The following is a 16,890-nucleotide window of genomic DNA, read 5'->3' on the forward strand; positions in this document are numbered from 1 at the left end:
ATGGCCATCAAAGAAAGGAATGCGCATATAATCCTAAACTAGGACAGAAGAAAGCCTGTCTGATAAGGAAGGAGTCAGACATTTTTCTGTCAACATAGCCAAATCTCAAAGACATACCTGCTAAGGAAAGCAAAACAAAACCAAAAACCCAACCAAGCAAAAAAGAAAAAAAAAAAGTTGTAAACTGACATAAATGATCCCACAAAACAGTCCATTTCTGTGCGTACACATGTAGGTTTGCCACGGTGCCAACAAGAGCCTGGAAGGATGGGTCAGCTCACAGAGGTGAGGCCCTGGGCCGACAGGCAGAGCACACACATGGTGCTGACAACACAAGCCTCCAAGGGGACAGTATGGATTCTTCCCTCTGCTTTTTCATATATTTTAAAATATTTCTTCCTTTTCAAAGAGAAAGAAGAAAAGATAGCAAAACTAGGAGGATGACTCTTCTCAGAGTTAGTTGTTGGGAGAGTCAGAAGAGATGGTGCATGGAAGCGCCCGCACAGTGCCTGGTGCTAAGGGGACGTCTTTGTTTCCTGCGTGACGTGTCTGCTGGTGGAGGAGGATCCCGGGTGATGTGCAGAGGAAAGGCATAGACTATGGTGCAGGGTGGCAGAAGAAATACGCAACAGCAACAATGATTGAGTTCAGGTGGTTAAGTAGGGGGAGAACACCGCAAACGGCTAAATAAAATTCCATTTTCGTTCTGCAAAACACCGCTGGGAAGAAGTCATCTGTGACGCACAGCTTCTGTGCCAGGTGTAAGGACGTACTTAATGAATGCCATTTAATGAAGAAAAAGGCTCTTATAAAACACCTGGCACAAGCAGGGCGAGGGAGTCACAGGGAAAGGGACCTCTGCTGCATCTGCTGGCATTTTAATAAGCACCTTCTAGAGCATCCACTCTCCAAGGCTGGTCAACGGTGTCAGGAAGAGGTCCCTGACCATTGCCCACACTTGCTGACAGTTTGGGGAACCTTATTTCTTAAAGACCATATGCTCAGGTATTGAATTGCTCTGGAAGGTAATTAAAATAAATCATCTTCAGCTGGAAAGGCCTGACTAGCACCCGGGTCCCCCTCCATGACCCACAGTCAGGATGCCGACTCCAGTCCCCTGTGCTCCCCAACCAAGGCTCTGAGTCACCACCAAGACCTGTGAAGACCCAGTGACGTGAGAAGGTACTGTAATTCTTTATCGTAACTTGGTTCCACTGAAACTGAAAGTTGGTTATTTTAATGACCTTCCCTAGGCCCTAAAATATTTTTAGTTGTGGTAATTTTTCTTTTCTTATTGATTGTGGAGCTAACCACAGGAAGAAACCACCATACACCGTTTACTGCCATTTCTCACGGTCTGATGAGACACTTTTGTTGTTGTTGTGTAATTGACAGCAGCAAAGACAAGAGGTTTTGTAAAACCTAAGACAGACCTATTTCCTATACAATGATATTCACTATCTCAGTTCCATTCTGGGGAGACGGCCCAGGAGGCTGCTCTCGGTAGGGTGCGGCAGCGCCGTCCACTCAGTTTTAACTGAGCCCCTGCTATACACCAAACACTGTCTGGCACTGAGAAAAGGTTAAGAAACCAAATGAGACTCAGATCTTTACCTTTAGAAATTTATCTGTGAGTAAACTGAAATACGTACAAAAATCTGTGTCACAAAGTAAACAGCTCTAAATATCAAAGACAGGTAATAACGTACTAGAAGGTTATATGCTTCAATTGTAAAACAATGGCCTAAAAAAAAAAAGCATCTGGTAAGAGTCTACCAGGCGCCAGATACTCCACCCTGTCAGGGACCCAGGGACTTGGGGAGATGATCCCACCTGCACAAGAGGAAAGAACGCGGCAGAGGAGGGAAGGGTTCACAAAGGCACTGGCCATGGGGAGTCAGACGAGGCAGAGTTGGGGAGGCTCTCTGGGGGAGGCTGAAGGCGTTGTTCCTGCAAGGATCCAGCACACGCAGTGAGTACTTCCTGAGCCCTCCCTCTGACTTCACGCCCATCCCCAATCTACCAACCCGGCAAGGGAGGTGTTATCCCACAGTCAGAGCTAACGCCTTTCAAAGAGGATAAGGAACTTGCCCAGAGTCACACAGCTAAAGAAAACGGCTGAGCTAGGATTGAAGCCATGCTCTTTCCGCTATGTTGTGTTGCTTTACTGAGACGAGGCAGAGCCCAAAGTAAGTACAAATGCAGACCTGTTCATTTTCCATTCAAGAAACCCATTTGCCATGATCAATATAACTTCAACCTACCAACTTGACTACATAATGAGTTTTCCTCATGGGCAACACACACACACTCACACACTCTCACACCAGCCAAATCACTCTGCATTGGACATGGGGGAACAAGCTGCCACTGGAAGGCTACGGAAATCACAATTCCAAACTCCCCAAGTTCCTAAACGCGCAGCTTTAAAGTATGTGTAGCTCGACAGCATATGGCAAATCAATTACTAGTTTAAATCTTAAAACAAAAACATGGCAAGTGTGGTACAGAAATAATCAAGAACAACGGTTCGGTTTAGATTACAGTGGGCCACTAGAGTTTTGAATACAATTAATCATCATTCCAGGCAATGGGAAGCCATATTGACACTTATTCCTAATTTGAATATTTAATTAGGGTGAAGTTCTTCATCAAATTATCGCAGAACTGGGAGAAAGCCTGGAAGACTTACACAATTACTACCTTAACCCCTTACCAGCTGCTCACCTGTGAGCACAGCCGTGCGGCTCCCAGCTCTTGGGGGGGTGGGGTGGGGGACTTCATGAGATTTGGGAGGGGAACACCCGTGACAGGGGCTCCAGCTGCAGCAGAAAGCAGCCAAATGGTGGCAAAAGAAAAGTGCAGCAGTTCTCAACCTGCAGGTCACGACTCCTTTGTAACAATGAAAATACATCCTGCATATCAGATATTTACATTAGGATTCATAACAGTAGCAAAATTACAGTTATGAAGTAGCAATGAAAATAATTTTATGGCTGGGGGTCACCACAACATGGGGAACTGTATTAAAGGTCACAGCATTAGGAGGCATCAGGAAGGTAGAGAACCACTGGCTAGGGGAATGAACTGCTTGTGCTTCCGAGTATATTCTGATGTGAACCCTGGACAAAGACAGAAAGTGAACATGCAGTGTCTGTGACACTTTCTATGTCCCCTGATTAATTCTCACAACAATCTCACAAAGGAGATAGTCAGAAGAAGCTGAGGCTCCGAGAGGGGGCTGCTCATGAGGGGTGTAAAGACAGCCCGGGTCACTCATTTCACACATACAGATACACACACATTACTCACCAAAAGCGAGGACAAAGAGAACACTTGAAGGCCAAAAGAAATGTACCCAAAGCTGTATTTTAGATGTTCCACATAGTGTGACTAAATTGGGAGGAAAACCAAAACCTAGGCCTCCTCAACCAGCACTCTAAAATTAATTGTTGGATTGGAGATGCACCACTGAGCTCCCCAAACAGGGCAGTCACAACACTGCTGTGGTCAGCAGCTCAGCAGAGTGGGGCAGCCACAGGCCAGGAGCTCAGGGAACAGTGCTGACCTGTGGCTATGCATCCCAGCAGAGGGGAGCCCGACAAACCTGGACACCAGCCGTGTGTCCAAGGGGAAGCAAAGAGTCAGCAACAGGACTGAAAACCATGAACTTATTTTTTTCTTTGAAAATGTCAAAGGCTCAATGACAGCACTTATAACTATATATCGGTTCAGAGAAGAGATTATACTTCCTGAATACATTTCTTCACTGTGATCAAAGACTTTAACTGATAGTCCACAGATTCCATGTGATTCTACATGACAAAAATAACAAGTTTTCCCTGAAGGACCCCCAGGACAAGGCCCAGGCTGAGTTGGCATACTGCACTTGGCCACAGTGGCTCCAGCACTCAGATATTTAGAACGAGGGACATTCTGATAGCTTCAGATGAGCAATTTTTTTCTTAAAAACTTGTGACGGGTTCAATAACCTTCTTGCGAACATCATCCAGGCTCCACTTGCAATATCCTCTCTTAGCGGGTAGTGGATGACCAGGCGCAAGGAAGGAGCCACCCCACACAGCCCCACACAGCCGGTTTCCTCTCACCTCGGCCCTACCCTGACCCCCAGCCACGCTGGGTGTCAGCCGGGGAACCGATCCACCAGGCCTGTGCCCAGCATGCTGGTGGTGGCGACAAATGGTGTCAGAAACTTTGAAACTTTCCTTTGTATATTACATTAATCTATATAAGAAAATCTCTTTTAATGAGGAGTGATGTAGTTACAAACTCTCCAGAGCCATAATTAGAGCAAACTAATTGAAGTTGTGTTTTGACACACTTTCCAAATTCACGGGTGCCGGGTGACATATTCACAACACTGCTGCTGCACAGCCATGGCGACGGCAAAATCATTAGGCTAATAACACTTATTTGCATGCTTATCATGCCAGCAGCTCGCCCTTAAATACTGTTTCTACTACTGCTCCTTTCCTGTAAGTTTCCACTGAAAGATATTAACAGTAATTATTAGTACTTTAGTGGAATCTTAATGTTAAAGAATAATAACTCGCATTAACATACATTGAATGGCAATTCTTTTTCTCAACCACCATTGGAAGGTTTGGGCGTTCTTCTTCGGCCCTCACCCCGGAGCCCAAGGGTGACCAGATACAATTTCAGCTTCGGGAGAACCACCGCTCAGGGTCTATACCCAGCGAGATCTGAAGTCAGGGTTTCTGAGCTACTCTGTTTCAAATGTTTGATGAGAGAAATCTTTTTTTTTTTTTTTTAAGTACAATGAAATGAAATAGTTAAGGAGAAATTTCTTCCAAGCAGTTAAAAAAGAAATCTCAATTTCTAACACAGTCTTGGGTAATAACACTAATGAATTCCAGGAGGACAGGCTTTAGCCACTCTCTGTAGCCCCCCTCACGGTGATTAAAGGTAGACAGGGAATGACTGGGTGGGGAGTGGGCCCTGATCTGTCAGTACCCAGGCACTGTTTGCCACCAACGAGGCCAATTTTTTGGATGCTTAACTCAGACACTCACATACACAGAGGAAGACTCGACAGTTCTAAATAATGGTTATTAATGACACCTTCCTCTAAAGTGACAAATTACTTCTGAAATTTAGAATCGAAGAGGTATGAAGAGTGAACATGTTCTGCTGAACGTGACGGGAGAAGGGCAGGGTCCTTCCTGGGCATTTGGCTGCTCTCCAAGGCAGTGACCACAGCCATTCCTCCCTAGCTGTGTCCCAGCAGTGACTGTCGGGGACCGAGGGCACGCCCTGGCTGTTAAGAGCTCTTCCTGTCTCCCTTCTCAGTGAGAAGTGTGTATTGGGTGTGCTGTAGGAAGAAGTGAGACCTCGTCCCCAGCAGTGAGAGCTGAACTTCTGTAAATATCTGGGGATCAATGAAAACCATCACCACCCCACTGACATTTCATAATCCATGAGAAAATGGCATGACTGAAAATGCACACTTATGTTGAATTTCCAACGATTCAAGTGCGTGTACATTTTGGGTCGAATGTCCAATCTCGGCCCAGGAAGATCTGAATGAGTGAAGAAAATGCTTCTGTAAAAAAAAATGCCAAAGACTATACTCCTTTAAAGCGTGGGAGTTTTGGTTTCTTAAGTTACAATCTTTGTACCAATCTGCTATTTTTCAAGTCACTGATTACTTAAAAAAATAAAGAAAGGAAACTAACTTTCATAGCTGCAGCAACACTTCGAATCATGGCACTTATTCACTATATTTAAGTTTTATTACACTTGAACCCTGCAATGCCAAAACACCCACCTCCCATATAAAAGAAATGAAGAAGAAAGCCAAGCCTGGGGCCAGGGGCACCACACTCCCAACCAGACGATCTCGTCTAATCCCATAAACTGAAATATTTAAAGAGTCTCTAAACCTCACTGACCTTACTTTTAAAAACAAGGAACATATGGGTACTGCTAGTTTTTCATCTTCTTCCAGCTTACTAAAATATCTGTTTTGCCAAAATTCAAGAGTGGGGGAGGAGGGGACTGCCAAACTCAGATTCATACAGGGCCGTAGCGGCACAGGGCGGGCAGTGAACAGTCTGGGCTGAGGGCCGTGTCCACGAGAGCACAGGGTGGGCAGTGAACAGTCTGGGCCGAGGGCTGCGTCCACGAGAGCACAGGGTGGGCAGTGAACAGTCTGGGCTGAGGGCCGTGTCCACAAAAGCACAGGGCGGGCAGTGAACAGTCTGGGCTGAGGGCCGCGTCCACGAGAGCACAGGGTGGGCAGTGAACAGTCTGGGCCTAGGGCCGCGTCCACGAGAGCACAGGGTGGGCAGTGAACAGTCTGGGCCGAGGGCCGCGTCCACGAGAGCACAGGGCGGGTAGTGAACAGTCTGGGCTGAGGACAGCACACCCCCAACAAAGAACCAAAGGAAACACTCTTCTCCATGCCCAATCTATCTTAAGAGCTGTGGAAAACAGTTTGTTGAGAAAAATAAAGGCATGACTGAGGAGGAGGTGGAATCATTTGGCCCCAGGCAGAGGATCCTGAGAATCCGAAAGCTTGAGGCTCCCAGTCCTCACTGAAAGCAGAGCAGTAGGGTGAGACCGGGGCCCAATCCGGGCACCTTTAAACCCTGACCCTGTGACCTTGGGGAAGTCATGCTCTCTTCAACCCCTGGTTTTCTCATCCTTTAAAATGGAGGACACGATTATTCAGCTCACAGCATGGTTATAACACACACACACACACACGCGCACATGCGTGCAAAGTATATAAATACGCAAGAGTGTTTACACAATGCCTGGCAGAAGATGTTTGGAAAGTCAAAGCTGAAATGATGATGATGATAATTATATTTATTCTAATAATTATTATTAATATTATTATTATTCAACTGGAAACAAAACATCTGCTGCTCAGAAAGGATATTCAAATTGAATTTCACCCTACCCACCAGCAACAACCCGACCCAAAGAAACTCAAAAGGCCTTTTAAAAGTTACTGAAAGCAAGGATTTTATTAAATATCTAAATTAATAATTGAAATCCTGCCTTGAAACAGAACAGCATAGTGGGGGGTGGTACAGTAAAATGCTGTAAATATCACTGGCTTAACGCCCATTTTTACTTTATTTGGCAGTTAGATTTACGCTGAGAGACTCAGGTGAAATATTCCATAGTGCTACCTGCAAATAGACTGTCAGCTTCCACTCTGATAAAAGGTAAAATACCCTCCTCTAAATGGTCTGGTACACAAAACCGACCCTAAAGTGAACTGGTAAATCTGTTCTGACACACAGAAAACTATTTTCATAATTCTGAAAAAGGCCTTTCTCCAAAGCCCAGCACTGAAACCGACTGCGCACAGAGCCGACTACATTTGAGAGCCAGACAGAGACGGGAATAATTCCACATTTATAACCCTGCTTCTCGGGACAGTAACAACAAAAAAGCACACATAACCATCGTAACCACCAAGAAAAATAAGACACTCATGGAGTCACAAAAATTACAAAGATAACACATTTAGAAGCAGCAAATACCTTATCAAAATTCTGACATGAGAGAGCAAGAGCAAAGAAGGCCATCTGGGAGGCGGGGGCTGTATTGACTAATAGTCAATTCTTCATTAAATAGAAGCTTTTGACTTCCCAAGAAGCTATATTAAAAATTAATATCAAAAAGTGTATGCTCAGCCTAAACTCATCATTCACATCCAACAATACCAAACTGCATTCTAATGAAATTTCCCCTTCAAAATTACTCTTGACACCAAAACCAAGTTCGATGCTGTTAGCAAAAGCTGCCACAGCTCTGCTCACAGGCATTTTGAAGATATTCAAACCGCCTCTATCTGTAGGTCTCTTCCGCACCACTCTTAGGTTCCCCAGAGTAAGCTGCATGCCTGCGACCTGCTTCAGTGCAGTGGACCTCCCTGGATGGCCTCACATGTTTTCCTCAGCTGGCATGGAGAGCCCATGTGGCCCAGACCCAGCCAGGGCCCACAGATCTCCCTACAACTGTCTGGGGGACTTCTGAGTGTGCGGGGGCGGGGTGGGGGGCTCTGCAGGATGAGTCCCAACCCACCACACGCTCTGGAAAGTCCTTATTCCAGCCATTGGCTAGGAGCCTGAAGAAGCTGCATGTAAACACGATGGGGGCACTAGGTGGGCACCCAAACACCGGGCCCCCCAGGTACATGCTCGGCTCTCTAATGAAAGGGACCTCATGATAGTCTGCAAGCTAAAGGTAGTGGTCCTGATACTTACGAGCTGTGTGACCTTGGGCAAAGAATTTAACCTCCTTAATCTCAGTTTCATCAGCTTAAAATGCAGTGATAATAGTATCTGACTACAGAGCTATTATTTGGATTAAATAATTTGTGAAGCACTTGAAACACGACCTGACACCTAATAAATGCATTAGAAGCCTCTATAGGCTGGCTGGCTGGACAGGTGGAAGGACTGATGGATAAATACATGATGCCCAGGCCTGTGCATACAAACCAGCTCCCTTTATACATTTAATACATACTTTATGAGTGCCCACCATGTGCCGGGGACCTGAAATTCAGAGGCCCCTACCATCTGGGGGTCACACATTTTTCACTGAACACTATTACATGAGCATCAAATGAGATGACATAGTTGAAAGTACTTGCCAAATTTGGTGTACCATGATGCAATATTATTGTCATTGTTATTTCTGCGTGACTATCCTTTTCTGAGGCTTTAAGGGAGAAAAAGGAGACCCTAGAATCCCTGTCACTGATATGCAGCAAATCTAGTCAGTAAGATGGAACGTAAACGTACGTGGCAACGGCAGGGAGCTGTGAAATGCCAATTGCATGATGCGGGCAGCTGGGGGGAGAGGAAGGGAAATGATGTGGCTGTGCTTTCTAGAAGTGCTGAGGGCTGCAGCAGGCCCGGAGGGTGGCAAGGCCCCACCCTCAGCATCCTGGAGTCCAGTCTCCCTCTCTGGGAGGGAAGGGGATGGTATGAGGCACAGCACTCAATGGCATGGGCCGGAGCAGAGACACTTTTGGGATGAGGGTCAGACCCTACCTGCCAGTAAGCTAGTGAGAGTTCTGGATTGAGGGGTCAGGCAAAGAACATAAACGGGGGCTACTTAAAGGAAATAAAACCTGAGCCCCAGAAGCCAAGCCCCTCACCCCAGGGTGACTCAGTGGACTCTGAGGGCTCTTCCCTGAGACCCAGTGGGCTCTGGTGCTTTCCACTGCAGTGGATGGAACAATTCCAATCACAGTGATAAGGTTGTACTCCCTGTATGAGAAAACCCTTGCATCTTAAAAGGAGCTCACGTAAAGAAAAGAAATGAAAATATGTGTCTTTAGAGTTAATCAAACAACAAGTCTGTGTGGCTTTACTGTGAAAGAAAATGTAATTTTTCCAAGTAAAGCAGACCCACAGTTCTGCCTGGACATGCCCTGCAGAGGAATCAGGGTTCTCAAGGACCCATTTAGAACAGCAGGACCCCAGCCCTCCTTTGATCAGACCAGAGGAGAGTGCTCCGACCCCAGGCTCACCTACCCTCAAACTGTCTCTTGCCACTATGAAAGAAGAGCTCAAAATTTGTTTATTATTAGGAAAAGGAAAAAGTCATTGGCCTGTGGCCTGGCCTTCTAATCGTGCCTTGAAGCAGAACACATACAACCCTCTCATAAATGAAGACCCTTGAAGCACAGCTGTCAGCTCGAGCCCTCTAGGTTGGGCCTTCCCCTATGCAACCCTGGGGAGAATAGCACTGAGCCTTCTCACAGGCAAATGCCTCAAGGCCCGGTTGCTCAGCACAGGCAGCTTTTCCTTTCCATGGGAAAAGGAAAGCTGAGCCTCCCTCATCTGTGTGATTCTGGACCCCTCGTTCAAGTCCTGCAACAACAGGGCAGGTGACAGATGTCATTCAGGGTACAAAGGCCATCTTGTAATTGAAAACTGACAGAAGGCAGCCTGAGGATTTGCAGCTGTCAGCGCAGACAACAGGCCTCCAGCCAGCGACCAAAGGCTCCATCCCCACTGCTGACTTATGCTGCGAGTGGATGGGGAAGCAGCAAGTGGATCCTACGTCCAGCAGGAAGGCAGGGTCGGGAGCCCAGGATGGAGCAGGGCACGCTCCGGGCTTCTGACAACGGATGTGACAGGGGACAAGCCTGTGCGGTATGGCCTGAATTCTAGATCACCACCACGTGATTTCTCCTCTCCTTCAGGAAGGGCCATTAACCTTTCTGATGACAGCCCAGGGATCGGAGTGATGGAACGATATTTGAGGTCAGCAAGGATCTATGTTCTCAAACCTTGACATCGACATGTAAAAGTTGTGACTGAATCCTGGTGTCCCTGAGAGGAAGACTAAATGCATGTGACAGATCTTCTGCAATCAAAATGCCCCATTTCCCAGAGTATCTGTCACAGATTGATAACATCCACGCAAAAAGTTAAGTACAATTATGTCTGTCACTAAGAAACATACTTCCGAACCTGTGACTGACAACTTGCTGGAAGCTGACAAATCATGGGAAGATGACTGTAACAACTCAGAGGAGTCCCACGCCACCTTATAAGGGAAACTCAGGCCCGAACAACACCTGGGGGAGCCTCTGGGAGGCTGCACCTCACAGGGAGGTCACCAGTCAGGACTCGAGAGCTGGGAAATGTTCTGTGGCTGTGGGTGGGAAGATGACCCTGTCTCCTGAGAGGGACGGTGTCAGTGAAAGGTGACAGGATGTGCCCAGGGCCTGGGGTCTGTGAAGAGCAGAGTCTGGGCAGCAGCCTCTGCCTTGTCTACATCAAGGTCCAAACACAACACTTAATCCAGGTAACCTTCACCTGGAGACGACCCTCCCCATGCCTGACGGGAGCAGGACCCAGCTTCAGGGATGTCCCTGCCAAGGACACGGGCTGCATTCCCCACAAGCCATGTAGGGTGACCATGCCATCATTTTACACATGCAGCTGCCAAGCCTGGGCTCCTCAATTTGCTTCCTGTGCTATTGATTTTTTGAACCCCAGGGGCCCTCTCCATTTGCACCCATCGTCTTTAATGGTCAGCAGGTGGTTGAGGCTGCAGAGGAGACACGGAGTATTGATCCTGTCATTCAGCACATCAGCTGGCCCTAATGACTCTGGAGCATCTGCAAATTTGATAAAAGCATGGCCCTGATGTCTTTATCAAGCCACTATTTCTACTGCTTGGCGAGCAAGGGGTAGCAGCCCACCACGGGCCTCCTCCCTGTGGGTCGGCACAAAATCATTCGCTTATCCACACTCATAGGCTTCTGGTGCTCCTTAGGCTGTGAACCTGCCTGCTGCCCAGGGATTTTCCTAACCCTTGCCCTGGCAACAACAGAACCTTTTCTTCCTAGCAAAAGTGTACTTGAGGCTCTGTGTCTGAGAGGGGTGAGGGCTGTTCTAGTCTGAGCTGAGAAGGTGCTTCCTCAAGCCAGGCATACGCCTGGGACTCACACAGCTGCAGCTGGCCCATGCTGCTGGACAGAGTGGCCTGCTACCTTGCACAAGCATCAGGGAAATGAAAGCACCAAGCCCTGGAAGAAGCAGCCTGACCTTTTTCACTTGCAGACTGTCAAGAGAAGTGTGAGGTATGTTTGCGTGTGAGACAAAGGCCCACTGCGTGAGGGAGAGGACCTCAGCCAAGCCATCTTTTTCTCCCTTTACCAGCAACTTCACCAAACACTAGGTGCAATTCATTGGGTACAGCCAAAGAATACCAGGCTTTTTTGGGGCCTGCCTACTCCAAAACAAGCCCTCATCCGGTTTCATCATGAGCATTTTCTATAATAACAGAGCTTCTGCGGGAAGCTCTTTTTCCTAGGGGCAATACCTGCTGGAACCATGAAGACCTCAGGTGTTAGCCCATCATCTGTGAAAATGCCATCGCCACCAAATGCCCCTTTTGTCTAAGAAAAAACAACCTGAGCTAGGAACGACAGCTCTCTAAAACCTGGCAGGGAACTCTTTGACATCAGAGTGATGACATAAGAAATGGAGGCACAGTATTCATGTTCTCAGCTTTTGAGATGAACATTCAGGCGACTTTTGAGATGAACATTCAGGCTCAAGAAGGCAGAGATGTGTGCTGATAACTGTCCAGGAGATGCTGGGAAGCATGCCTGCTGCCCGCTGTCAGGAGCGGACACTCCTCCCGCCACTGCCAAGGCCGGTCAGTAGAGGGCGCTGCGTCACCGCTCTCCCGTGGCCGTCCTTTGGCGGCTGGCTCCGTGTCCACACAAAGACCGCACTGGAAGAAGCGCTTCTGAGGTCTGTGGTTAATGCTACATTGAAAGCTGTAGCAAAACACAAACTTCCTATTATACGATATAGTATCACCTATGTAAAAAGTCACAGGAAAAAGACTTGAGGGAAACAGAACAAAAGGTTACAAGCATTTGTTCACTGGAAATGAGATTTCTCATTTTTTCATTACTTTCTGTATTCTGCCAGTTTTGCACATGCTCATTTTACTCTCACAATTGGGAAAGACCAGAGCAGCACTTAGGGCCTTGGGGCGGGTCCTCAGCGGCCAGAGCTGCATTTGTTGTAAGCCGGATTGGGCTGGGTCCCTGGTAGGCTCTGGGGACCACCACACACCATGCAATCAGTGACCAAGAAGCCTCGGGGAGGAGCTCAGAACCCCTTGGGGCTGCAGAGGCCTTGAGGGAGGAGCCATTTGAGCAGAGAACTGAGGCAGGTGTGCAGGACACACCCAAGGCACAGAACGCGAACAGGAGGGAAGAGAAGTCACCAGTGCGGCTTAAAGTCTGGGCTTGGGGTTGGGAGAGGATAAGAACTCCTGGGAGTGGGACGAGGGGGCTTTTGGTGCCTTGCTAAGGAATGTGGCCTCCACTCCACAGCCCCACGCTGGACGCCCAACCCCTGGAACACGAGCTCCCCCAGGCGCACCACCAGGGAGAAGGCTGTCAACTTCCTCTGCTGGAGAGTTAGAGAGACCTGGGGCCTCAAGGAATAAAGTAACATACCCATCATTTCTCAAGTCTCCAATGTGAAATTTGAATAATTAATCAGCATTTCATTTTTAAAAAATATTGGATAGTCAAACAATAGCCAAATAAATCTCACAAAAAACAAAAAGCCCTGATGAATTAGGAGGCTCACATAGGTGTGCTCGGCACTGGAAATTGGCGCACAGTGAGTGCAGAGCTTGGGGCAGACAAGTGGATTTTACTCGCAAGTATGAACATATCTTCAATTATCCCACTGCATACTGGCTGACTTAACTCAGCCAAATTAGAATACATTTTATTTTGACATTTGTTTTATTTGGCAAGTAAAGCAAAACTGATCCAATTTCCTTGCAGCCTTTGTAAACCATAAACTGTACAGTGGAGATTATAAAATATATAAGCCTTATAAACACTCTGTTCTGATGTGCAGCTCTCCAGTCCCACCCTGCTCCCAGTGGCCTGAGGTTCTCTACCCTTTTGCTTCAGTGGCCAGTCTTGTTCTCACACTGACTGGTGGCTTCTGGGCAGACTGGTCGCTCTGCTTCATCTGGGAGAATGAGCGCTTTCTTTTATTTATTTATTTATTTATTTTGAGATAGAGTCTTACGATGTCACCCTGGGTAGAGTGCCATGGCGTCACAGCTCACGGCAACCTCAAACTCTTGGGCTTAAGCAATTCTCTTGCCTCAGCCTCCCGAGTAGCTGGGACTATGGGTACCCACCACAACGCCCGGCTATTTTTTTTGTTGTTGTTGTCATTGTTGTTTAGGAGGCCCAGGCCGGGTTCGAGCCTGCCAGTCCTGGTGTATGTAGCTGGCGCCCTAGCTGCTGAGCTACAGGCGCTGAGACAGAGCGGTTTCTTTTTTTATCCAACAGAAAGTTAAAACATGCTCTGAGGTGGTGCCCTTTTCTGGGCCCAATCAGACCATCTGGTATCAACAAGAGGCAGCTGTAACTACTTTGGGGCAGCAGATCCCTTGGGGCTTTCCAACCTCTTCCATCAGCCCAAACTTGGGTTGGTCCCAAGCACAGGTGATGGGCCTGAGATCATCCTGAGCACAGGGGATGGTGACCCTCAGCAGGGCCCTCCAGGGCAGAGTGGTGGCAGCGCTCTTGGTCAGTGAGAAGGGAAGGAGCAAGTGCTAATGGTGCTGTACTAGCCTCACATTCCCCAACCAACCAAAGAGACTCAACTGTTCAACCTGCAACTCCGGGAGGTTCATTCATAGCATTTTGTACCAAAGGGAAACTGAAAACTACTTCTAAACTTTCAGAAGATTCCAGGGGTAGTTAACTTTAAATACTACTCTTGCTTTGTGACATTGTCACATGAAAAACCAGACTTTCTAGGGAGCTATCCCTAAAGACAAGAGTCCCTGGAGCTGCAGGGCTCACTACAGTGGGGTTCTTCCAAGGCTTTCTTCCCCATTAGGCAGAGCTGGGATTGGAGGAACAGAATGCAGAGGCCAGTGATACTTCCCAGAGGGCAGGGTGTGGTGTGTGGAGCTTGGGAGGACCCCACCGGTGACTACTTTATCCTGTGCCTGACAGATTCTGTTCATCTCTATTCCCCCATAAAAGCTTTGAGATCCACTATCATTTATATGAAATCAATTCCCAAGTGATGCTGCCTCACCATTCTTGTCATATTTACTTTTGAAATCCCTTCTCAAACTTAATCCATCATTGCTGTTTGTTCCTAGCTCTAAAACAATTTACTTCTCATGATGCACAGGTTTTTTTTATTTAACAGGGTTCTTTTTGCCAGTTGCTTTTTGCAAAAAGTGTGGAGAATATTACTACCTCTGTTATCACTGAAATTAGTTGCAGAGCAGCCAGTCTGCTCACCCAAGTTTCTCTGTGTAAACAATTATGAAGACTAACATTTCCTGGAGAACTTTTCATTGTTCCCTCATACTCTAGCTACCAATTTCTTACTTTGTGACTCACTGGGAAAAGAAACTATGAAAATGAATACAGTTACTTACCAACCCACCTGGGTTTCAAATGAGTTGCTGGCCAGGGCAGAAAAGGAATTCTGCCTTCTTAAGGCCAGTAGCCCAACCACAAGGCTATAAAGTCTGTATCTGCGTGTACCTACAAGTTGTTTTGAATAGCAAACCAATTTTAAGTTGCATATTCTGGTATTTCAGAAGCCTGCAGAATATGTACAAAATAGGATATAGAATGTCCTTTGTGTTCATGTCACATGGAGTTCTAACTGGATTTTACTTCCTCTAAAGGTACATTGCTTATACAATTTTTTAGTTAGGTTTTGCACTATTTCAGTAGATACTAAGTGGCAGTGTTCTAAACTGCACAGCCTGACCCAAAACCAAATGACAGCACAAGATACCACCACCAAGGCCTCACCTGGGAAGGTTGGGGGCTGGCGTAGGAGCAGCTGATGACTGGGAAGGCGTTGTGGGTTGAGATGAGTCATGATTCCTTGGCACTCTGCCCATTCGATACCAGATCCCCATGCTGTTCAGTTCCCTTGAGGAGAAAAGAGAAATCTTCATGGTGCTGGTTAGCACAAAGCATTTACCTGTGCGACAAAGCAAACCAACTCATTTAAAATAGTCAGTAGCCTCAAACACCAGGGTGTCAATTCTTGCCGAAGTAAGAGTGGTTACATCGCCTCTTTTATGCTCCAGGTGTCAAACAGTTCAGAGCCTAACGTGAGGGCAACTGTCCACTCTGGGCTGGCCTTTATAATGGGGCTCATTAAGTGCACTGGCCACAACCCAGCCCCACACCACACACAGTCAAGAGTGCAGAGAGACAGGTGCCCCCACACCACACAGTCGAGAGTGCGGATAAGACAGGTGCCCCCACATCACGCAGTCGAGAGCGCGGATAAGACAGGTGCCCCCACACCACATAGTCGAGAGTGCGGATAAGACAGGTGCCCCCACATCACGCAGTCGAGAGTGCAGAGAGACAGGTGCACTCCTGGGAATTGTGACAGGATCATTTCAGTCATACCCAGTTTTCACCTTCTCAAGTGCCCTACAGAACTGCATCTCTGAGACCTGATTTAGAGGAATATTATTTCTTCAAAAAATGAAAAAAGGAATTCTGTGGATACTTCCAGTAAGTTTTTGAGTGCACTTCAGGACTATCCTAAACCATGGTTCTGTCCATTGGATGAGTGACTCCAGTGAGCTGCACTGACCTGCCATAGCACAGTCACAGCCTCTGAGAAGAAGCCTCTGGAACATAAGGTTTCTGCTCCCCCAGCCAACAAGCCCAAACCCTTGCAAAAAAACATGCACAACTCTGTTTTTAACAGTAAGTAACTCCGAGTTCTGAATACTGAATTCTCTTTCCTTACTTAGAACTGAAACTGACTTCCTCTGGAAAACAATTTTTAGTCCAAGATAAAGCAAAAAGTATAGCCATTTTATTGGTAAAAATCTATTCTTTAGAATTGTTTAAATTGGTTAAAAATTGAATCTTTTTACAGTTGTATCATTCGTAATTAAAAATACACATAGAAACTGAAATTAGCCTTTAAAAGTTCATTACTAAACTGTTGGTTTCTACTATTTGTATGTTAATGGATGCTTCCAAGGTACTTGAAGTATGGTTATTCTCCATACTAATTCCTACTCCTATAATCCAATTTACGCAATTAAGAATAAACCATGTTGCAAAATGGGACTCCTGGGTGTACAGGAGGGGAATGATTACTCTGAGTCCTCAAGAACCACCTCTTGATATACATTTTTCAGACCCCACAGCTGAAGTGTCTAATGTCACGCACCACCACGAAATTGGTCCCTATTTCTGAGACTGGCTTCCCACGCACTTGAAGCCAATGCTCTAGGGCTCGTCCCCTTCCCTGTCTAGAACAGGAAGGAAGGCCCTGGCTCGTTAGGTGAAGAGGCAGC

General features: G+C 46.9%; 1 protein-coding gene across 2 annotated transcripts in view; it reads right to left on the reverse strand.

Moving 5' to 3' along the window:
• MVB12B (multivesicular body subunit 12B) overlaps positions 1–16,890 on the reverse strand; it is a 177,517-nt gene that overhangs the window by 85,085 nt on the left and 75,542 nt on the right. For both annotated transcript variants that reach the window (XM_053562258.1, XM_053562264.1), the window contains exon 6: positions 15,368–15,490. In XM_053562258.1, the coding sequence (XP_053418233.1) occupies positions 15,368–15,490 (123 nt within the window). The remainder of the gene's footprint in view (positions 1–15,367; positions 15,491–16,890) is intronic.

Source organism: Nycticebus coucang, chromosome 2 (assembly GCF_027406575.1).
Source record: "Nycticebus coucang isolate mNycCou1 chromosome 2, mNycCou1.pri, whole genome shotgun sequence".
Classification (NCBI taxonomy): domain Eukaryota; kingdom Metazoa; phylum Chordata; class Mammalia; order Primates; family Lorisidae; genus Nycticebus; species Nycticebus coucang.